General features: G+C 42.1%; 2 protein-coding genes across 2 annotated transcripts; both read right to left on the reverse strand.

Annotated features, from left to right (window-relative positions):
• Positions 1–506: 506 nt before the first annotated feature.
• LOC112559805 (penicillin-binding protein 4-like) lies at positions 507–10,098 on the reverse strand. Its single transcript, XM_025231227.1, has 6 exons — positions 9,565–10,098; positions 8,963–9,391; positions 5,584–5,766; positions 5,059–5,322; positions 4,607–4,854; positions 507–3,978 (listed from the first exon to the last, which is right to left on the reverse strand). The coding sequence occupies exons 2-6, from the start codon at positions 8,983–8,985 to the stop codon at positions 3,242–3,244; spliced, it is 1,455 nt and encodes a 484-aa protein (XP_025087012.1). The 5' UTR covers positions 8,986–9,391; positions 9,565–10,098; the 3' UTR covers positions 507–3,241.
• A 3,204-nt stretch (positions 10,099–13,302) lies between these two features.
• LOC112559671 (D-alanyl-D-alanine carboxypeptidase-like) lies at positions 13,303–24,724 on the reverse strand. Its single transcript, XM_025231005.1, has 6 exons — positions 23,813–24,724; positions 16,468–16,650; positions 15,901–16,163; positions 15,262–15,510; positions 14,360–15,045; positions 13,303–13,528 (listed from the first exon to the last, which is right to left on the reverse strand). Exons 1-6 carry the CDS (start codon positions 23,926–23,928, stop codon positions 13,493–13,495), a joined length of 1,533 nt encoding a protein of 510 aa, XP_025086790.1. The 5' UTR covers positions 23,929–24,724; the 3' UTR covers positions 13,303–13,492.
• Positions 24,725–25,034: the final 310 nt, after the last annotated feature.

The following is a 25,034-nucleotide window of genomic DNA, read 5'->3' on the forward strand; positions in this document are numbered from 1 at the left end:
CAATTACCGTTGATTATAGTCAGGGTGGTTGAGTTCACCAAGCTGATGCCCAACAACGTGAAGCAATGCATAAAATACTGACGGGCAAACTATCACCAAGACTCTCTCTACTGTTTTCCTCCAATAACTTGAGAACTTTACCAAAACTTAATATCCCTTTTCCTAGACTTGATCTCTTCAAATCTAGTCTGAAATTCTCAGGAAGTGTGCTTTGGAATGGCCTTCCTCTCCATCTCAAGCAGTTGCACTCTCTGCACTGCTTTCGACGCCATTTATTCAAACATTTACAAGATTAGGCCCCTAGAGATTCCTTCAATTCCAGGTGACCTTGTAAATACATATTCTTAACATCACCTTTTAAATATCCACCCTTCTTTATGTTTATTCAATTTTTCATAATGCTTAATTAATTCATTTATTTAGTTAATTTCGTTCCCTGTAAAGGGCGAGGGCTAAATGGAAAAAAGCGCTCAGCTGCTTATTTTACCCCTCGTAAATAAAGAATTGAATTGAATGCACTGGTCGTCTGGAGGTTGTGTCGGTCATGCCCAACCCTAGATCCAGGTCTCGTTCCCCTTGACGACGGCCAAGGAAATCCACTGGATGAGGTTCACCACAAGGACATCAAGGTGAGGCTACAGAGACAGCAGTTCCAGACAGTCGCCATTGTTGGTTTTTTTTTATAAAGATAGTTGTGGAAGCCCTCCTAGGAGTGCTGACACTCGGTAAGTCATCCTCAGACTTCCCTCAGACTGCTGTGACGAGACTTTTTACCGGGTACCTCAGTACTTGTGGCTGATACTGCCACGCCAGAAAACAGTTGGTCTTGATAGAGATGATCACCCGGATGTCAAGGCTTTCGCTGGAGCACTTCTGAGGTGTAGCAGGTGACTGCTGCTATCTACCTGTCCGTTTGCAATCTCTTCAATATTAGAAGTCAGTTCTGGAGTGAACATCTTACAGTCCACAGCGGTGCACAAGGTGAGGCTACAGAGACATAGCAGGGCCAGGATAGTTGACATTGTTTTTGTCTGAACACAGTCGTAGAGGTCCTCCAAGATTGTCTACTGATGACACTCATGACACTGGGCTCGTCAACCTCTTCACAAGATTTTAGGTCTTTCGCTTTCTGTCCAGTCTGTTTTTGAGGACACACTCTTTGCCGAATACCACAGAGAAGAGTGCGCATTTATAGAGCTAATCACCTGGGTGCTAAGTTTTTGGTGGTGGTGCAGGGAGGGGTGGCGTCAGCCGCTTGCCACGTCGCCGTTTGTCCGAATGATGGTTTCAGCAGTTGAATCACATCAAAGCTGCGGTTGGAATCATCAACGGTGCTGGTGGGCTGATGGTGTGTTGAGGGGGACAGGGGAAGGTAGAGGGCAGCAAGCATGCGCACACCGCGGTCTGACTACACTACTATTTTGCCCCAGGAAAACCACTTCCTCTGGCTTGATGACTACGGCTACAGAACGATTTATTTTGGATGAAAGCACGACATTATTTATTCGAGAATTGTCTTGCCGCTCGTACTGTCAAAGAATCTGTTTGTCATGACACGCTTCTTTTGAACACACGAAAACACAAGGAAGGAGGGAATGAAGGACATACACGGAGAAGGCGACAGAGAAAACAAATAGGAGAAATTAATACCGAAGTTCCCCTCTTTAATAGAACCAGATGTTTTTGCAATCATACTTTAAAAGGCTAGAGATTAAGACTGGAGTTCATATCTTTGATGGTGTCAGCTGTCTTTATAGCCGTCGTTGAAAGTACAGTTCAATAATAAATCACCTCAGTAGATTTTATTAGCTGTGATATCCTTCAGATGGTATCTGCTGGTATATTTAACAATAAAGATTTTTATATTTTAAGAAAAATATTTTTATAGTGATTGGTTTGATCACAAATAAAAAGGAATGTGTTTGACTGAACAGTGCGATATTTTACCGTCATGAAAAAGGCTGAATGCCTTAATGACCACATTTAGAACTGTGAAAGTAATAAGAGACAGCAGTTCACACATTGATGGCTGTGTCTACTCAGAAGTTTTCTGCGCCATACGTGTCTCGAACTGGTATGTCCCTGGGTTTAGATATCAGAGCTTAACCACTGATATTATGGTACGTGTTAACAAGCGCTCGACCACACCTAATTACAACACTCACTCAGTTAATATGCCAATATATATATAAATCAAAGAATGTAACAAAACAGTACATAGATACAGAAATAGTTGACATTTAGGTTCACACGTAATTCTTAAAAACTTATCTCTCCTCGATGTCGCTCGTCTCATAAATGCTCACACAATAAATCAATATTCAGTTTGTTATACTATAATCACAGTTCGACGTTCAGTGTTCACCACTCAATGTTTACTGACCACTCCTTTACGTACATCAATAATCTAAGTCTAACTCGTGCTGCTGTAGACTTCCAGTACACTACACATTCGCAAAGTCCAGCGGACCACTTTCTTGCGTCTCTTCAAGTCGGACGTCCGTTCACCAACGTGCAATTCGGAAAAGTGAAGATTCTCTCGTACAACAACAACAGCTCTTTAGACTGCTCATTGATGATACGGAGGGTGGCGTTGTGGTCAGTACATGACCTATTCTGGTAAAACCTTGCTTATTCTGGTCTCAGTCTCTTGTCTAGTGCCTTCTTCCGTCTCTCTCTGTTATTATTATTATTATTATTATTATTATTATTATTTATTATTATTATTATTATTATCATTATCATTATTATTATTATTATTTGTCAAGACTTTGCTGGGAATGGACAGCAGTATGATACCCCGCGAACTGTTGCACTGGGAGAGGTCTCCTTTCTCTGGTCACTTGGCCAGGTGGTTTTGATGGTATTGATGACTTCTGCTTTAGTGGGAGGGCTAGTGTTGACGTGGAGCTGTTCAGTTGCTGGTGGTACATCAGGAAAAGATGGGGATGAGGTTGGTTCAGAATTTCTTCGAAGTGCTGATAGTATAGTATTGTAATAGTGTAATTAAGAAAGAAATAACACATTTACGTTTCAGCACATTATTTTAAAATCAAGGCTAATATTCACCGAGAACGTTTATAAAATAGAAGAAGGATCAGCTTAGAAGATTCTCAGATTAGAAAATCGTGTTAATTTTAATATTAATGTAAATTGATTTGACACACGAACATTCAGATTAAATTTATGCGTTGCCTTCTGAAGAGCTTCAGTACCACTGTGTCTCTAAGAAGCTGTTTGTTTAAAGTATATTTCTTTCATTCGTATTTATAAAAATCCCTTCGGGAAACACCAGCAAGAAAAGGAAGAAATGGGTCATAAAGTAGAGAATAAAAGCAAAGTTTGATGTGGTGCTTCCGCTGGTCAGTGGGTCTGACAGATGGGAAAAGGTAACTCCACGTTTGAATACCATAATAATACTGTCAGTCATTGAAGGGGAGCTCACTAATATCTCCTGGTATTGTCCACTCTCGTCTGCCTTCGCGAAGGTCGTGTTAATGTACAAGACATCGTTCCCTACATGTGTCACGAACTCCAAGACGCCTAAAATATCCATCATAAGAACATGGTCTTCCTTTGTTTTATGCAATTTTCCCGTCACTCGTCCGTAGTTCACCAGCAGTTCGTTGCTTCCGTTTTTAGTTACTGTGATGTCCCCGAACAAAACGTTTCCGTACTGTCCAACGAAGTTTTGAAGTCCCTTGAGTTCTCCGTGAACCAAGACTGAATCCTCTGACGGGTCATCTGTCACGTTCTCCCACTCCTGAGGAAACTGGCAAGCGTTTGCATTATTTAACCAAGGGTCTAGTCTTAAAAGAAGGTCTGTTATATAGTAGGAGACTTCTGAGCGAGCGAAAGATGTGTTCATAGTTCCAGGCCCATTGGTGCTGATGAAGATACCAATATCAAGATCGGGTAGAAGAGTCAAGAGTGTGAGGTAACCGAGTATTATTCCACTATGCCAGACCATCGAATACCCTGAAAAGAGACAATAAAGTTCACGGTTTAAATGGTTAAGCACCTCGATCTGCAATGCACTAAGTTGAAAACAAAGCCTGTTAGGAAATTATTAAAGAATAAAGGCTAGCACGAGTGTCAAATAACTCTCAAATTAAGCAATTAAAAAACTCCCAAAATCTAAGTGGAAAACGCCTGTCCGTTTACAAAATTCGAGCCTTTGAATACTGCAGCCTCCCTCTGGGTTTTGGAAAGAGATCAAGACCTATTAGCGACATCACATAATGATTGGTCAACGCCTCATTAGCAGATCCTTAAAGTTCTCGTCCCTGCTATTGCCTTTGGGTGCCTCAATAGTTAAAATTAATGTCAAAGCATGAATCATTTTAAAGCAAAAATTATTACAAATTCGCTTTGCATCTAATGGTAGGGAGACGTTCTCTTAACTTCTCAGCAGCTTTAAGCTGAATTTTATACTTGACACTTGCTACCCTAGACTGCCTAGAGAAACAGGAAAAATATTCCCATTTTGACCACTTTGTAACATTTGAACTATTTCAAGCTTAGCGAACATAAAGATGACTTTAATTAAGCGCTCTAATGACAAACATAACTGAGAAATCAGATATGCCAGGTCAATGCTGCTTACCTCTGTAAGTGGCTGTTGTCCACCCGTACCCATAACCATAGTTGTTGATTGAGATCGGAAACTGTGGCTTCTTAATGTAAGTAAGGTCGGGCACGGCCATGTGCGGTGCGTACATCTCCTGGAGGCAGGACTTCTTGAGCGTCACGTGGCCATCTGACGTCACTCCTCCCCGCACGTGCCAAGACAGCCACTTGGCCATGTCGTCCGCAGAAGAGGCGATGGCGATAGCGGGCTCTGTGGCAGTCATCCTGTCGTAAGAAGTTTAACTATGCACTTGAAAAGGCATGTTTTTACACCTTTTTTCTTTAACTACTTTATACTAATTATTTCTAATTATTTTTATTTTCCCCTTGAATTTCCTTTAGAAGTTTTGTTAGTAGTTTTGTCTAATTAGTGTGCGTGCATGTGTGTGTGTGTGTGTGATCACTCTACAACTATTATTCTTTACTTACTTGTAAATCACGGGGTCTGACCGCACAATTTCATTCCTGAGCTGAACATAAGGCAAGGCAAAGTTGTCCGCATCCACATCGACATTGTACCCGATGACCCGGCTGTCATTCATCTGCAAAGGCTGAAAGATGCGTTGATGGAGAAGCTCCTCCCAGGATGCTCCCCCCATCACCTCGGCGACCCTCCCGGCCAGTGCGTACATCCAGTTGTTGTAGTTATACTCGTCACGAAACAGTCCTGACACCGGAAGAAACCGCAGCCGCCTAAAGACACAAATAAATTAGTATTTTCTTGTCTGACTAACACTACGTTAAAAATATAATGTATTTCTTAGTGTAAACTTCAGTTTAATTTTGTTAGCAAAATTTCAAGAACAGTATCTCAGTTATTTTGTAGTTTAGGATTTGGCTGGTGGACAGCTGTTTTGCTCTATTTCAGGTACTGAACCAATTTCTTGAAATAAGTGAAGTGCACAACATAGTTCTTAAATGAAGCAAGTTTCAGTGTCTGCTCTAGCAGCTTACATAGTTAAGTCCTTTCTTGTCAGAGTGTCTGGGAAACCCGCGAACAATGGAAGATTGGTGGTCGCTAAGCCTGTCCTGTGTAGCAACAGGTCCTTGATTGTCACGTGACTGGTCAAATACTCGTCTGCCAGCTGGAACTCATTTCCAAGAACGTCCTTGACCTTTGTTTGCCACGTGTACTTTCTGCAGACATACCCGGTGAAAAGAAATTTTGACTAAAGAGTTGACAATAATAACTGTTTTTAGTAATAAGCGCTTGCGTTGATTTTCAAACGCTTTCTCACACACACACACAAACAAACAAACAAATTATAGAAAAAGATTAATGTATTGTGATAGAGTATATTATCATGTCTAAGGAACTAGCGGATTTTCAACCGTATAGATTCGTGACGATTAATAGTTGCAGCAATATTGGAATCGGGAACAATGAGACCATGTCACGGACGCCGGCTCTCACACGAGCAACACACACACGACGTCCGTACGAGTTCTTTCAACACATAAAACAACGATTGCCTGAGGCTGTCCACATCACGTGTCACGACCAACAGTCGGACTTGCGCATTCTTTCCAATAACACGTGTAAGTTGTTAAGTTGCTCAGGACTGTACGACATAGAATACAGACAGATCTATTTATACGACAATGTCTCAGTTCTTTAGAGAAGATGGTCAAAACCATCTATGATAAGCAGACATCTAGTAATGCAATAGTCTCTACTTTTAATTATATAGGTATATCACTCTCTCAGTTCATAACTAAACAGTTTCCAATGTTCTAGTCCGCGGTGTATCAGTTCTCATTACCTCTTCAACATATCAGTCGTCTGTAACCATACTCACAGTGCATAGGGTGGTCGCCCTTTGCATCTGCAGTCAGAATACGAATAACACAAATCACACTGGTAATCTACTACAGGCGGAGTTTCTTTTCAGGAGGGGGTAGCAAACTCAGTGTAGCTCAGCGACAGGCCGTACACAATGATCGTGTCGGGGAGGAGGTTCACGCAGTCACAGTAGATGACGACACGGAGCCAACGGAGCACCGAGCCCACACACTGCTGAGTGTTTCACCGAAGGCGATCGAGGAATCCTCTAGATCTAATCCTCCTTCAGAAGGCTCCAACACAATTTGCCCGTACACGAAAAAAAAAACCTTGGCTAGGCAAGAATTACTTCTTCAACGCTGGCATCTACGCTTGTCCTCTTAACGCACACACAGCGTCCTTCCGCCATTTTGTCCCTCAATGCCGTCTGCTTGTTCTTTTTCTTTGCTAGAGTGATCTCCCTTTGTCCGCTGACATTCTCACTCACTCTCCGTTACGTGTTATTTACCCTTGCAGTTCACAAACAGCGAAGGGGTTAAACTAACCTAAAAACACGGTCGGTTTTAGACAGATAAAATTATACATATTTCATACTAACATATCAACATATTGAGGTTCTTACCACTGGCTCGGTCTATGCTATTTTATGAACTATCCGGCATTTGTTCTAGTGTAAAGTGTTTCAGCATATTATCTGACCAAACTACACGGTTATCCTCAGAGATCATTATAGATACTAAAGTTCTGACTCGTTTTCTACACCGGAAGCCGCCATGTTTTCTATTTTCTCGAGCATAAAACATAACTTCTTGTACTAGCAGCTGAAGGTAAACAATTGTTTTGAAACTTTGAGCGGAGGGGATTGATAACATCAGTATTTTGTCATTTTATGTCCAATGGTCCAGTTCGCTTGCCTTTTCCTTTAAGTCTGTTTCTGTAACTAGAAGCTTCAGGTATGCAGTTCGTAAAGTAATGGCGTAGTAAAGCTTCATCCAAGTCGTTTTTCCTTGCTGCTATCTACTTTTTTCAGCTGCTGTTTGTGGTCCGCCTCTTCTTGAGTAATTAAACAGGTTTTTGGCTCTTTGCCATGCATGTCTGGTCGTCAGACAAACTCTGCATCCAGAACTTTCGTGGGAAATCGTAGATTGACGAGAACAATAACATTGCAGATGAAAACCGCGATAAACTGAGCACAAACAGCTGGAAGTGTCTGGCACTGAACAAATAAATCCTGATGGCGAACTCAGACAATCACAGTTTCTGAGGTCTCGTGATTTCCTTTCAAGTCCAAGGAAACAAAGTACGTTTTCAACTAAAACAGAGCGCAATAGAATTTGTGACCAGTGTAAACTTTACCAACCGCTGTCTGCACAGAAACTGTTCTCTAAATTCCATTTCTCTCAAGAAAGAAGAGAGGCAAAGAAAGATACAGAAGTTGCAAGACAGAATGTGGGGAATTGGAAGGTAAAGAGGAAGGAGGGAGAAGTAAATCGAGAAGGAGATTTTGTTTTCAAAGAGTTGATGTTTGGACAATACTTTCTTTGTAATAGTAAAAATAGAGTTTGTACGTTTTGCCCTTTTTTTAATTACAACTTGGTTTTGCTTGTTTTATATTTTTTTATCTCTTTGCTCAAAATCAGCTGTCATTTTTATTTAGTATCGTTCTGTCTAGTCAATATTACTTAAAACATGTATGGTTTTCCAGTTATAACTCTTTTCGAAATATGACATAATTGTTGCCCCTCTTCTGAAGTCGTAAAAATCGGTTAAAGCACAAACTTGTATTATTGGACCTCTTGCAGACGATTTTTTTCCAAGTAACTACTAAAACGATGCAGTTGTGTACAAAGCTTCCGGTTTATTCACATTTCAGATTACTAAAACGAGGCAGATGGATACAAAGCTTAGGGTTTAGTTACATTCATTATTTAGGCTCGCCGAGACTAACAGCGGAGAACTTCGTAAAAGACTAAGAGTTGGTCTCGGCAGACAGACAGAAGTGTGACACATACACAACATCGAGACTTTGAACTGTGACACATACACAACATCGAGACTTTGAACTGTGACACATACACAACACTGCAGACATCAGGGCTGACATTGCCCTTGCTAGTTATCTGCAATCCATGTTAGTATGTCAGTAACCCTGCGATAGACATAACAAATTACGGATTTCGAGGGACAGTTGAGACCCTAAAATGTTTCAAAGAATAAACTGGTCGGCTTTTCCCTTCTTGACCTGAAATAAAGCCCAGAACACCTGGCATCCAGTGTCTTATCTGTGGATTACAAACTGAGTGTAAGTAAACTGTATTGGTAAATATTGCAAAGCATGTTACGCGCAGACTCTCACTCAAACACTCAGGCACAGAGAGAGAGAGAGAATAAGCAATAGGAAAGAGGGACTGTAAAGGAGACAAAGAATCAGACACAACAAAAGTAAGAGATGCTTGATGCACTTCGTAAACAGAAGACTGCGATGTAAACTGTATGTGTACAAGCTGATCGAGATTGGTTGCCATGGGAACCTGACTGGGATCTACTCACCCCTGGCTTTCGTCGATTAACATGGCCAGGATGGTGAGGTGAAGGCCTTGGTCACGGATCCGATAGCGAACAAGGTGGAGGAACTGACCGGTCGTCCGGAGGCTTTGTCGGCCATGCCGAACCCTCGAGTCCAGGTCTGGTTACCCTTGACGACGGCCAAGGACAGACCGATAACCCCGCGGCACTGCATGAGGTTGTTCACGAATTCCTCAATTCTTGGAAGTCAGTTCGGGGGTGAATACTTTGCCGTCCGTGGTGGTCCACAAGGTGAGGCTACAGAGACACAGTAGTGTCAGGACAGTCGACATTGTTGTTGTCCTGTCGACAGTTGGGTGTCATCTGTACGTCTGACAGCAGTTCTGTGAATTTCAACCTCATAGCAAAATTTGTTCAACCGGCACTTCTTTAACGCAGAAGAATTGTATGTACCTGAAAAGACATCAGGAAAAATATCTGCACTTCAGCTTGTGAAAAAAAAGTATATGGCGCAACGCTGATTTTCATTGACACACATTTCTGCCGGTAGATGGCATGAACATGGGCTCACATCTTCGCTTTGACCTAACAAGAAGCAAGAGGCTATTGAATAAAGTACACTCTACCTCTTTCGTGTCGACGGCGGCAGAGAGGCACGACTCCACGTCTGCCAGCGACTGCGGCGACGCCGTCACCACGTGCGAGCGGAAACTGAGTGCAGCAGCCGAGCTGCATCAGGAGAGTACTGTGGGTGATAACAACATCTCCCCTTCCTCCACACCAAGCATGCGATGTGAGGATGAACCGTGAGGACGCAAGTGGCACAACAACATGCGGGCCTCTCTCTCTCGCGATTCGTTCACAAGGACGACGAATGAAGAAACGGATCCGTCGGTGACGTGATGAATAACGTACGTAACCGTTAAGTCACGTGATGCATGAATCTGAGGGACCGCTGCAAGTTCGGCTTGTCGGAGTTTCTTTGCCAGTGAGAGCGATTGTTGTGTATGGAAGGGAAGGTAGGTTAAACATGAAGGGAAAATATCGAGAGTAAACAATAATATCGCGTCCATCAGAGAGGTCTATCGCCCTGGATAGATAGTCAAAAGAAAACAATGCTTTTGATTTTGAACACTCAATGAACGTGCATAACTCATTACTCGATGCAAAGTCCCCAACATCTACATGAAGATATCAACTTTGTGAGACTATAAACCTGTACACAGGCCTTTTCATTTATCTCGGGTTTCTCTGGCTGAGGGCGAGTGGTTAACTTTAATTTAACCTTTACTTGTGAACGATTTCCAAGTCCCACTGAAAGTTACCCAACAATGACGATAATGACAGCAACGCTGACGATGAGTGGTTGTTGCTGAAGTAGAAGGTGAGATAAAAAAGCCGACTGCTGATGAGAAAGAAGCAAGAGTTGGTAAAACAAAAATGTTTTGTTTGCGGCCTGTTTACCGATGATCTTCATTATGAGGTGTGTAAGAGTTGCTGATGTACATGTGTTCCTATGTCATGTATCTACTGTGCGTGTTAACGATGTTACTTATTAAAGTGTGTTTGTACATAATAGTGTTAACAGTTTCATTTGGGACTGAAGAAGGAGCCTGGGAGATCCAGTCCTTGGTTTCTCGCAAACACCAGCTTGTGTGGCGAGTTGGGAGGCTGCCCACTGTTTACATACTTTAGTATGTCTGTGGGAACTCTACCGAGTGACAGGAACAATGCGCGAGCGTGTGTACTCGAGTGTGTATATATATATATGAACATGAGACCTCAAAGACAGAAACCAGAACAAGTCCACACTGCTTGAAATCGTTGCACCCAGTCACTAGCCTTATACAGGTTTTCCATGTGATCATCGATGTTAGAGAAGGGTAGGAGGAGGTGAGTTGTCTAGTCAACGAAATGACTTGTTTTCTTTCTTATTTCTTTTCTAAGCGCTGTTACGTGTACAAAAGCTAACAAGATTTAAAACTCTGAAAGCAATCTTCAGACTTGACGGTGAAAAACTGTTGTAAAAGTTTGCAGACAGTTTAAATGCGAAGAAATGTGTTTCTACACGCCGCGATCATTATCTCCCAGATCTCATACTTCATCGTCTGAGAAATATTCCCACCGTTGCCCTTGTGTGTGTGTGTGTGAGTGTGTTTCTGTGTGTGAGTGTGTGTGTGTGTGTGTAATTTATATAAACACAGTCACGTGGATTGTATTGTGAAGCTCATGGAGCATACTTACCAAAGTTCGGTGTAAAAGGTTACCGTATTTATGTTTCATTCACTTGTAAAATGCTCCCTCCCCGCCACTCATATCAGATGAAAGAGGCAACTGTCTAGGGCGCAAGCACCGAGATGAGGGAGCAGAGATAGTCTACTTTGTTAAACAAACTGTGAAGTGGCGAATAAACAAAACCCTCAATATTCGCTTAAAAACAGGTTTTATTCAGCGAGAAAACTCTGGTTTTCTAATGATGTATCTGCTTGAAAGAGGTACAGAAAGTTCAAACAACAAATCTGGACAAAAACTCCTTTTGCGTGAGTGAAGGTCACATGACCTCCAGTAGCGTACCTCACTTCCGGTACTGTGCCATATCTTCAGGCGGATGTCTGAGGAGCTTGTCTGTGGAGAAACTCATCGTATTAACTAACCCTTTGCTGTTCATTGCTTCACGAAAACGAATTTCACGGCTACAGAAACCAGAGATCAACAGGGAGGAAACAAATGAAGCGAGACACCGGAAGTGACGTCGTCTTCTAGGCAGCTGACCAATGAGCGCAAAGCTGGACAAGGGCAAAGATCAAACAGTAGTAATTGCGGGAAGGGAAAGTTGGCAAGAATAATTGATGTGTGGGATTGCCACAAGCATACACGTGATCGTGTGGAGTTTGTAATTTCACAAAATTCTTGCACGTCCATTCACACTCACGTGACGTTTACACGCGTGCGTACTGGAAGTACTTTGCCCTTAAACACGCGGTAATGAACGGTCTCCATTGACAATGGAGGTGGGGAACACATCAAAACAGCCAGAAGATACAGGTCAAGAACAGGATGTGTTTAAAACAAGCCCACTTGTTTAATCAAAATTAAATTCGTTATGCTGTCTTGTAGCCTAGAATCAGTCGTACCTTGTGTGCCACGTCTTTGTCAGTTTGTCAGTTTGTGAGGACGGCTGTCAGTGACAAAGTTTAGCTCAGAACAATCGAGTCAAACGGTCCTAACCTTGAGGTCAAAGGATTTTGCTTCCGGACACTATTTGCTGCGCACTATGTACCCTTCTATGTTCCTATTTTCTCTCTGTACAGATATATGATTGTGTGTGTGTGAGAGAGAGAGAGCAATCTCCTGTCGAATGCGGCACACGATGTGAGAATAAAATTTCCTTTCTGACTCATATTTAATGGAGAAGATAACTCAGTTTAAAGAAATTGTGCTGGAAGCCAAAGTCGTGAATATATGTGGGTTTTTTGTAGACAGTTAGTCTCAAGAGCTCTTAAGATGCAAGATTCTTTATTCTTTCCACCTCTCAAGGGTATTAAGATGTTCAGCATTCAGTCTTCCACCTTGCCTACATAGAAATATATATATATATAGTATCGGGATTATTTCATATATATATGTATGTATAAGGAAACCTAAAAGTCTAGTGCTTTGCAATTTTTTTTCAATGATGAGGTAAACCTCATTGCAGGATCTCTGAAACTTGGTGAATAACCCCCCTTCTCTCTCGTCTGTTCTCGAGATACACGTGTACACACATCCCAAGGCACTGAAAGAGGCCAACAACGCTGACGTCATGATTGTACATGAAACCGTTTACTCTGTAAAGATCTCGGTCAGTCGGACAGCGAGCGACATATTTTAATTGTGCATTTCTGTGTATTAACTTTGTCAGGATTTTGATGTTCGAATTGTATATTTTAAGAAAGGAGATGGATGTAAAAAAAATTGTATCCAACACAATGTACTGAACGCTTCTGATGTAGTTATATCTTCTTTTTTCGTCCACTCCACAGAGTCGATATTATCTGACCTTGATAAATAAAATCTTTCACAATGAATATTTTTTTTACCATTTCGTTCAGACATTGAAAAATAGACTAGGAAATGTTTTTTAGAAACAGCGAAAGAAGGGAAGGAAAGATGTCACAGGTGTTGAGGTCTGGTGGTCACTTCATTTTCAAAGTGAAACACGTTTAACCGTAAAGCCACAGCAATAACATGAGATGTAAATATTAAAGACGCACTTAAACTTTGTAATTTTCCTCCAAAATGGCAAGATATTATATCACTTCGTACACCAGCCCCACTTTCTCAAGCTTGGTAGATAAAGACAGCCGCGATGGACAAGTAGGGAGGTCTGTGAGGAATAATTTATTTTTACGATCTGTGTTTCTCACGTTCAAAAAAAAAAATCGAGCGAAAAGAAAAACTTCACAGATTTCATCTCAGGGAGGCTCATTTGTTGAGAGTCCTATCAGCCTCCTCTCTCTCTCTCTCTGATGCCCTGCTGAAAGGTCTCAGGCAGGTCAAACGCTTGTCGGGAGGTCATGGGCACTTTATTTCGTCGTCTGCGCATGCTACCTGTCCAACATACATAGAATTTTCGAGTTAAGGGTCTCGTGGTGTGCAGTTTTATTTTTGAGAACTACGTAAAGATCAAATATTATTTCCTCAAATCAGAGAATAGCTTGTGGGTCGTCGAGGTACAACCGTTCAAGCATAGCCAAGTACAACCATCAGAACTGCACACGAGTACAAGGGTGTACAAACGTGACGTCACGACTCTGACCTTTCTCGTGATGTTTGTAGGAGTGTTTCTTGAAAACAAAAGGTAATTGAGGAAGATTTTAGGAAATAGTTCCTTGCGCTGAGATTTTTCACGAATTAGAGAAGAAATTTACGTCCTATTAGACCTTTAAGCCTTTAGAACTTTATTTTAACAAAACTTTATAGCAAGTTGTTTCAGTTAGAAAAAAAACGTGTTTATTTACAACCAAGCTTTTATTATTGCAACCAATTTTTTGTTAGTCTGTTTTTCACAAGATATTTACTGATTATACCAACATCCTGAATTCTTAAATTCTTGAAAACTGTTAAAATATTATACTACTTTGTATTGGCGAACCAATCTGTAAAAACTACTGCAGTAGAACCGGTTAATTTATCTATATCAGTAACAACTTCTCATGAGCGATAGAATAGAGGTGAGACTGAAATGTTCCAGCTGGTAGCAGTTACAGTGCCAATGTACCCCTGTTTATAGGATTATAAATGAAACTATATAACATCCACATATCATTCTTCGTGTCTATGGAAATACCCATAATTACAAAGTCGCTACAATACTTTGACATAGCCCACACAAATTTGCATTTAATCCTTTCATAGACATTTGCTCAAAAGTAGATGTACCAAGGCGCCATGAAGTAAGAGTGAAGACGACTGTGTGCCTGCACTGGTACTGTCACTTTGTCTGAGGTCTGAAAGGTCTGAAAATGTCACCCCTCGCTGGTACAGAAGCACATCCATTTCCCCCATGTCAGGGGAGCTGACCAGGAGCGACTGGTACTCCCCGCCTTGACCTGGCGAGGTGAAGGTCATGTTGATGTACATCACATTTTGTCCTCCATATTTCATAAACTCCAGGGAACCGTACATGTCCAACATTAGGACGTGGGTTTGGCTGGTCTTGTGCAGTTTGCCCAAGATGCGGCTGTAGTTGGCCAGAAGGTCGCCGCTTGTGTCGATGGAGACGACGATGTCCCCGAACAGTCTGTTACCATACGTCCCTTCGAACAGTTTAGGTTTTTCGACGAGGCCTGGGACAACGATAGGAACATCGTTAGTGTTGGAAGGGCCCTGTTCTGGTGCACCTAGCCAGGGACCAGGGAACTGGCAGGAGGTGACTGTGTCTAACCAAGGATCCTCCTCAAGGAGGAGGTCAGCAATATAGTAGAAGACCTCGATGGCTGTAACACCTGAAGTGCTGTTGAACGGAGCGCTGGTACCGATGTAGATCCCGATATCAAGGTCTCTTATAAGGACCAGGTAAGTGATGTAGCTGTAGATTCCTCCTGAATGCCACGTCACCTGGTAACCTGTTGACGTCACAAGACACAGGTGTTATAATATCATGTACCGTTGACACGACAGATAAGTTGGCATTACATCGGAAATAACCATGTACCACCCAGAACCAAAGTTTAGGAGAAAAAATCAAACCCAAAGGTCCACGTACCAGTACATCCACGCGGCCTGCTCGACCTGTGATAGATGAAAGCAGGTAAGACATTCGTTTACCTACACAAGCTCACCTCGGTAGGAAGAGATGAACCAGGCCAAACCATAGCCGAAGCTGCTGAAGGTGACAGGGAACTGCGGCTTTTTCACGAAGTCTCTTTTTAAAAATTTAACAGAAAGCGCCGTGTGCAGATTGTATGTTTCCTCGAGGGTTTCCTTCTTGAGGAGAGGTTCTTGGGCCGGCGTCACTCCCTCCTGCAAGTGGAAAGACAACCACTTGGCCATGTCGTCTGCTGAAGACGCGATGGCGCCGGCGGGCTCCGCTGGTCCGATTCTGTGAAAAGAAAACAACTGAATACAACAGAACTCTTCTCTGTACTGTAGTCTGCTCAATTATCTTCTTGAGTTATTACTAGGGATTTCTATAGACATTACTACAGTTCCCTGTATTACTGCAGTTTTCTGTAAGTATTGCGGCGGTTTTCTCTTACAGCGAGTTTTCTAAACATTTCGAAGACTTTCTACAAGCATGACTATGTAACACAAGGGATTATCCACCACTTTTATGACAGAAGAAACACACAATCTTAAAGTAACTGAGAGAGTGTAAATATCAAATAACACGAACAGTCCATACTCGATACCACCATGTGAACCTTTTAGAGGGTAGGATGTAGTTAGAACTAATGTTAGAATGTAGTCAAGCCCCTTACCTGTAAACTGAGGTGTCCGACAGCACCACTTCATTCTTGAGCTGAGCATAAGGCAAGGCGAAGTTGTCGCATCCACCTCCACATTGTACCCGATGACCCGGCTGTCATTCATCTGCAAAGGCTGAAAGATGCGTTGATGGAGAAGCTCCTCCCAGGATGCTCCGCCCATCACCTCGGCCACCCTCCCGGCCAGTACGTACATCCAGTTGTTGTAGTTCCACTCGTCACGAAAGTCCCCCGCCACAGGTAAATACTGAAGCCGCCTGTATATAGAATACTCAAGGAATATGTGTGTGTGTGTCTACATATATATATACACACACACTGCAAACCTTAAGATCGAGAGGACTGCACTTTTTGCTAATGACAAGGTAAATTCAGTGCGTCCGTAATGGTTGTTACCTCTACTTCAGTTATCAGAGTGATCTCAGCTTTAAAATGCTTTTAAAAGTCACCTGCCAGTTCCCTCGCAGATGAAGCAGAATTATTTTGGCATGGCAAACATGACTAACAAACACAACTGTAACATTTTAATGTCTGTTACAAACTAATTTTTTCCGAAAGTACCTTGTAAAATCTCTTCTGGACATTCCCTCTGCAGCTCCAGCAAAAAGTGGTATGTTAGGGTTAGCCAGACCTGTCCTGTGCACCAACATATCTTTGACTGTCATGTGACTGTTGATGTAATTGTCTGTCATCTGGAAGTCACTGCCAAGAATGTCTTTGATCAGTGTCTGCCATGTGTACCCCCTGCAGACATAAACAAACGAATGTTACCGGCGTTAAAATACATTTTCTTCATCATTAAAAACATACTTTCTATTATTGTTATTGTTATTGTTGTTGTTATTATTATTATTATTATTATTATTATTATTATTATTATTATTACTACTACTACTACTACTACGGAAGGGCGGTGAATAAAACCTTAAAGTACAGGTGTGTTGTCTAGTTAATGAAATGACTTCCAAATCTATGTTTTGTTTAATAATTCTTTTAAAAGCTGTCAGTAATAAATTTTAATGTGTGTCAATCCCATGTACAAAATTCATCACGATGATTACAAAGAATAAAATAAATTCTTCAGCTTGAGGGGAGAAAAAAATGTCTAATTTCGTAGACAGTTAAATGAGAGCGCGTTTCCATATAGCATATCATTATCTTCCATGTTCTCACAATTTCATCACTGTGAAATATTCTCTCCGTTTGTGTGTTTGCAAGCAATCGTTGAAGAAGCCACGTGTCGTTCCTGGACTGGGACAGCGTTCGGTATCCGTGTCGCTGGGGAAGCAGTCGTCGCTGTCTAACGAGACTCATCGAGATGAGAGTCACCAGCTCGGGGCGACTGTCGGCTGGACACCTGCTACTCATCTCATCACTAATGGACACGCTACATGAGAGACTGAGACACAGGAAGAATTTTCAGGGTGAGAGCATCAGTAGCAGCTGGCCGACCGAAGTTGATTTTCATATGTATGTCTGAGTTGATGGTGGTTTAACGATAATACAACACTGTAAGGACAAATAATACGGATAGTACTTGATCCCAAACTGACATGAGCCAAATTGTAGTGTATTTACATAATGTGAATGTTTAGTAAATCGTCAACGTCGTAAAGTATCCGGGAAAGAGCAGGACTGGGGTCTCGTGAGTCATGTCAGAACTTGTAGTAACTGGCGTGTGACCGTTGTACTTAACGTCTTCCCGCGGGTGTATTTAAGGCAAGAGTCACATTACAACTGTCACCAACATGCTCACTTCTCCGGAGCCAATGTTTGCTTTTGCGCGAAAATGCAGGAATATCGTTACAGTTCTTCTTTTGAAAGAAAGAAAGTAATGAAAAAGAAAGTAATGAAAATAATTGCTTTAAGTGATTCTATAAACGTCACCGGCTTAAAAAGAGGCTGGAATCGTGACATCGAAAATAACCGCTGATACGGCTAACATCTGAGGTTTGGAGCTGTGTGCACTCAGCTCTCTACAGCGCTCGAAGGATAATTATGGGCATTGTAGCGACCAGCCATGTATTTTAAGTGCGGCCACCAGGATCACATGTTAATTAACCTGCTGTGAGAAGATTTTTAACATCACGTGTAGCCTTCACGATGTGAGTGCATCACCGTCCAGCTGAAAGTCGGGGTCATGAGCTCAACTCAGTTTTTTTAATTGCACTTTGATAGACATGAAAGGACTTGCTCAACGAAAAGTCATTTAAGCCAATCACCACTCTTTTCATTTAGGAAAATATTTTTTTCTTTCGTTATAGTTCACTAATGCAATGACAAACCGTTTTTTTAAAAAAGTGTTCTTCCTTAAAATAAAGCCTTTAATGTTGACCTAAACATCATTAACCTAAACTTGTAAAAGTAGTTTGCTCCCTGTACTCAGATTTTCTGACTTCTGTGGGTGTTATGTGCACACGTGTCTCTCTTCTACAGCATCGAACCCACTTTCACATACTCCTGCTTCGAGTTTAAATAATCACTTCCCCACCACCACAACTCCCGCATCCCCAGAGTAGCCACCCGTGGTGTAGGTTGTTATCTTATTCTCCAGCTGGTGAGTGAGGGTCACATGACCCCCAGTACCGTACCTCGCCTCCGGCACTGTGCCATATCTTCAGGCGGATGTCTGTGGAGCTTGTCTCTGGAGAAACTCATCGTATTAACCCTTCGCTGTTCATTGCTTCACGAAAACAAATTTCACGGCTACAGAAACCAGAGATCAACAGGGGAAACAAATGAAACGAAGCACCGGAAGTGACGTCAAGATGCCATCAGGAAGCTGACAGATGAGCGTAAAGCTGGAAAAAGTGCAAAGGTCAAACAGAAGTGCTAGCTTGGGGAAGGGAAAGTTGGCAAGGATGGCTGATGTGAGAGATTTCCACAGGCGTGCGCGAGAGCCCCAGTGGAGTTCGTAAATTCACAAAAGTATTTTCACGTCCATTCACATTCACGTGACGTGCACGTGGGAGCGTTTACACGCATGCATGCTGGAGTGCTTTGCACGTAAACACACGGTAATGAACGGACAACCGAGGTGGGGAACACATCAAAACAGCGAGAAGGCGCAGGTAACGAACAGGATCGTAAACAAATAACTACTTGTTTAATCACAGGTGGGACGCCGCCTCACAACAGAGGATCCTTCACACTGTGTGCAAAGTCTTTGTCAGGATGGTTTTCAGAGGCAAAGCTTAGTGCAAGCTTTGAACAGTCAAATGCGAGTGGTCCTAGCTTTCTGCTGTCAAACAATTTTGTTAGCGAACACTATTCAACTGGCACCCTCTCCTCCTCTAGGCTTGTCTTTGCTGTTTATATATATATATGCGTGTGTATATATATTATTTGGAAGAGAAGAAGAGCGCGCGCGCCTGTCAAAGTTGGCACAGAATATATATATATGAAAACACTTTCTTTCTGCTTCATATCTGAAGGAGAAGATAGGGCCAGTGGTTAAAAATAAATTGTGTCGAAACGCAACGACGTGCACACTTGTCGGTTGGATACCCAGGTAAGCTGACCCAATGCGGTGAGAGTCGAAGATGTCATGTGATATACAGTTCTGTGTCCGCTGGAAAATGTCCTCAGATGATAGAGAAGTGCAGCAGCATGATTTTTCATCCTTTCCCTTGCAGCGTCTGTTTTTGTTGATATTACATCTGAAGAGCTCTCAAGGAAACCGCGAGAGACTAGTGGTGTGCAAGGTGGAGCTCCGGGTGGGACCTCTAACCCTGGGTAAATACTCACCTTCCTTCTTGCTGTCAAGGTACCCACTGAAAAACATCACAATGAACCGACAGAGGTCAACAACACAGGTGTATTCACCCTGGTTTATGGAAAGAGTACCTTGCACGAAACTTTATATCTCGTCCCTGAGCACAAAAATACTCCAAACAAGTTTGCACTCCTTAGCAATCCTTTAATTGTTGTCAGGACTGTACAGAAGTTACACTTTTTTTGATTGAACTGCTTCAGTATACTTCTTACTGCCCGTGCAGTGAATCTCTTCAAATATTTAAAATGTTCTTGATGTTTTGAAAAGAAAGAGTTTTGTTGATTTTTTTTAAAAAATCGTACACTCAGTACCTTCGAGATGTATTCCTATTGTTAGTTTTAAGACAAGTGTATCTTACTTTAAGGATGCTATGTCTATGTGCACGTTCAATTCATGTATTGCAGACTGTGCATGTGTTGTCAATGAACATTTATAAAACAATTCGTTTGCTTTCGAGTTTTTGTACCTTCATAATTTTATTGTTTTCTGTTTTCTATCTTTCTTTATCATTGCTGCAGATATTTTCACCGGATTGCACGGCGTTTGTTTTGTAGAATGCTTACGGTAATAGACTGTAGTAATATGAGAAGTAATGAATAGATTAGGCAGTCTTCTACGAAATCCCTTGTCAGTAATGCTCCCCCGAAGGGCATTTATGATCTCAAACATGGGCAGACAAGCGCAAAATTCAAATTGGCAGCAGACTTTGAGGTTATCTCCCTTATCATTCAGGAAAGAAAAATCAACTCGTCCTCCTGAAAGTCAAACCATCACACAGTGTGTGTGTGAGAGAGAGAGATAGAGAGACAGAGACAGAGAGGTCGGAGGTGTGTGGAGAGGTATGTTCACGCACGTGCATTTTAATAAATATCCTATTCATAAATGTGAGCGATTTCTCAGCTTGAAGATTCTCCCTCCCGCACCATTATGGCGGCAGAGATAAAAAGGAGAGAAAACATCAGACAAAGTTTTGTTCCGGAGGGACAGCGGGATGAAGCCCTTAAGAATATTCAAGACAGTGACGAATGAAACTCCCTCCATAAATATCCCCAGACAGTAGGGATTGTCAGAAGCTCTTCCTCTCTACTTTCTTTCATTTCTCTCTTTCCTTCGCTCGTTCGCTCTTTTGCTCGACGGTCCGATGGCACAATAAAGTGAGAATTAGTTTCCTGGGTTCAGAGGGGGCGCCTGGTAATGTAGAGGTTAAAACACATGCTTGTCACCACTACACTGAAAGGCGATGGGTTCAAATCTCTTCTCTGGACATGGCAGCTGTTTACAGGACTCGCTGCTTTGCCGTGATAAAGCTTTAGTTGCTGGATCGGAGTAAAACATAATGTTTCCCCGCGCTAGTTCACTTTTTCGTTATTTATTTCTTCTTTCATGCCTTCTTTTATTTTTCTTTATGATAGTTTGCTATTTTTTCCTTTCTTTTCTTTCCTTTTTTCTTTTTATGCGTTTATTTGTCTATTACTTTTTTAGTTTGTTCGGTGTTTTTGTTTCGTTTTTGATTTACTTTTATTTATTATTTTCTTGTGTTTTGTTTTTCTTTTATTATTTGTTTGTTCTTCTTTTCATTTATTATATGTTCACGTGTTTGCTTTTTTTCCTCCTTTTTTCTTCATTTGTTCTATTTTTCTCTCTCCCTCTTTTTTGTTGTCTCTCTTTTCCTTAGGTGCGGTTCCCGTGCCTTAGTATCTGACTATTTGTGTGTTGGATTTGTGCAAAAAGTAATTTTTCTTCATTAATGCCCTCCTGTCTCATTCCTCCCTCGCTTGTCTGCATGAGAGGTTCCCAGTAACCAGAGCTCAGCTCAGATAATACTGTACGGGAAGCGTTTGAAACCTCGACAATGTAATTAATGAAGTATGGGTCATGTCTTAGAATATTTCTCATCATGACACGCAAATACACAAAAACGGATTTTCCATTCGAGAAAAAACTTTTCATGTATCTGTTCTCTCTCGCCTAACATTTTAAAGGAAAGGAAAAACGATTTGTCTTATCCGTCTGTTCGTCTTCATAATCTCTTCTCAAAGAAGTGTTTGAGCAAAACACTTCGCGGTCGTGTGCTCAGCCTAACCCAAGGTTATCTACCCGTATCGTTCCCTCCCTTCTCATGTTGCAAGACAGAATTATTTGTAGTCTAGACAGTATTGCTTCATTCTCTCTCCCCCTTCCATCGCTACCTCCGTTTCTTTCAAAAACACACACACACACATATACACACCCACACACACACACACCATCCCACACACACACACACACGCACACACGCACACACACCACACACATTTTTCAAACTTGTTTTCCTTTCTCTGGGTGAGCAGTCCTCAGTCTACAGCTGTCACCCTCGCTCAATGTCTTTTGATGTCGTGAACCTCTGATCCGCTTGAGTTATTTAGTTGCACACTCCGCTGTGGGACTGGTGAGAAGCAAGCTTTGAGAATGCATGCAGGACATGCTACCCGTAAAGTGCACTGCACCCGGCCTTGTGCTCACCTCATAATTCTGGTAACACGTGTCTGTATGATGATGACAGTCACGGACGTTGATCAGATCACATGAACTGAGCTTCCACCATTTGTGACCCTCAGGGCAATGAACTGTTGAGGTTTCTGTAATAGCTTTTTTTTTTTTTTTAACATTAGCGGGTTACTAGACCAAAGCGGCATTATGCTCCTCGAGGAGTAGCAAGGACTAAGCTAACCACTAACCAGGGCAATGAACTAACTGGCGGTTACACCCCACAAGCATCAGTGTATTTGTGAACGAATAAATATGATCATTACATTTTTAACATTTATGTATAATTTATTTTGGGGTTTTTCATTTTTATAATTTTTTTTTGTATCTTTCTTTTCTTCTGTTGTCTCTCATTTTTTTTTTTTTTTTTTCCTTTTTTCTCTTTAGATTTCTCTCTTTTCTCTTTTTTGTTTTTTGTTGTTGTTGGGTTTTTTTTTTTTATCTTTCATTTTTGTATTATTTCCATCCGTCTGAGACTTGTAATTACTTCAGACTATCCTTGTGGTTATGACTACCTCTAGGTTTCCACAGACTTTCTGGTGACCTACTTCCATGGCATAAACAGAGAAGATCGGTGAAAGATAAAAATATAATGAATAGTTAGGGTGAAGGGTAAAGGTCACGCTGTGCTACTTCCGGAACTACATCCACTATAAAGAATAGGCTCTCGCTATGTAGACGGTTGTACTAAAGGAGGGTTGCAAGAGAGGGACGAGGAGAACTGAATATATTTAAAATGTAGCTTACAGTTTTTTTTACAGACGTTTAAGGAAAGCGCTCACGTGTTCTGGTTAAGGTAATCGAGATTAAGGTGTCAGAAGGTGGCCATGTGTGCAATCATTCATACATTTTCACCGTTTTACACAAAGAGTGCTCTTAAGACCAGGTTCTCAGATTTTCTAAAATATCCTCTAAAGTGCCTTCACAGTTTCGCGCTGTTTCGATATTTTTATGTAGTTAGGAAAACGGGAAAAAATGGATAGAGCCATCTTCTATCCTTCATGGAAACAGGCTCTACACAGTCAAACGACTTGAGAAATTCTAGGTCGACAAGTGCGTGTAGAATGTGACCTTTGGACACGGACACGACACAATACAACACAACACAACAAACTGCTTTGTGTTGACCTCCTCTGACTTCCTGTCTTTAACTAGAATATATATATTTTTTTTTTAAAGAGGGAATGAAGTTCCCAGAAATATAATACAACGATTCAAATAAAATTATTCGTCCTAAAAGTTATCTTGGTCCAACCTCTGATGTGAAACTAGGATCAACAGTCTGCGCCGACATCGACTTTGAATGGAGCCTGTGTTGAACAGGGCGATGTTGGCAAACGTCCTCAAGGATTTCTCACACTTTGAATAAACCAATTTAAATAGTTATGACCTAATTCTATTTGAAAAAAAAATTCAAAAGACCTTTCATAAACCGAAAGTTACTAACACGATAATTTTGTGCGCATGTCTTTCGCGCATTTAATTACGCAAAGCTCCATAACGGTCAAAGCATTGCGTGTCTGCGCGTATTTTACTAAAGAGAAATCACATTCTTGAAATATAAATACAAGCACAAATATATTTACCTAAGTAGCAGATACATACCTGTTACTCTCATCCATCAGCATACCCAGGATAGTGGCTGTGAAGGCCTTGGTCACCGACCCGATGGCGAACAAGGTGGAGGAATTCACCGGTCGTCCAGACGCTTTGTCGGCCATGCCGAACCCTCGAGTCCAGGTCTCGTTGCCCTTGACGACGGCCAAGGAGAGGCTGACAACTCCCCGGCACTGAATGAGGTTCTTACGAACTCCTCAATTTTGGAAGTCAGTTGTGGAGTCAACACCTTGACATCCGCGGTGGTCCACAAGGTGAGGCTACAGAGACACAGTAGTGTCAGGACAGTCGACATTGTTGTTGTCTGAACAACCTTTGTACTCTACAGTTGTAGAGGCTCTCCTAGGATTCTCTACTGATGACACTGGACAAGTCAACCTCTCACACCTTCCTCACTCCGGCGCTTTCTACCCAGTCTGCTCTGCCGACACACTGCCGGGTACTTCAGTGGACGTGGCTACTACTTCCACCCCGCGAAACATTGCGTCTTTATAGAGCTGATCACCTGGGGTAGGAGGGTGGGGTCTTCTGGTCACATGACAAGGTAGAACGCACTACACACTCTATGACCTCTAGAATATTGTACTTTGATTCGCAGAGAGGGGTTTGTTCCAAACTCGTATGTAAGATTCACTGTGGGACAGTGGCACCCGTCGTCAATGCACCAGTGGCACCTGTCTTCAACAGGCGAGTGCTCTTTGCTCCGACGGCAGCTCAACACATCGAGGAATCGTCGCTCGCCGTAGCGACTACGTGATACGGTGGGGGCGCTGAACTCTCCAAACCACTCGCCGCTTGTCCGGATGGTGGTGTCGATGGTGGTTCGAATCATCTACGGCGCACGCGCACACAGAGTCTGACTGCACCGCACGACGAGTTTCGGCGAGAAAACTGCGGCGAGGGTTCTACACTCGGCGCAAACATCCGCACTGTGATGGGGAGGGGGAGGTGAGAGAGGAAGGGGGCGGCTGCGGTTCCGTGTGACTAGATATTGTGTACCGAGTTCTACTTGCACCCACACACTTGAAGAAGGCTATGAGGACGGGTGAGGTCGAAATATTGAAAGGAGTGAGGGTAGGTAAAGGGCAGAGGTGGAACGGAGAGAAGATGAAGAGAAAGTCGAAAGACGGAAAGTCGGTAAGTGTTGATCATCAGAGAATTCTGCGGGCTAAGTGCCTGGGTGTATTATGTGTTTAATTTTGCACGTGTG

Source organism: Pomacea canaliculata, linkage group LG3, assembly GCF_003073045.1.
Source record: "Pomacea canaliculata isolate SZHN2017 linkage group LG3, ASM307304v1, whole genome shotgun sequence".
Classification (NCBI taxonomy): Eukaryota; Metazoa; Mollusca; class Gastropoda; order Architaenioglossa; family Ampullariidae; genus Pomacea; species Pomacea canaliculata.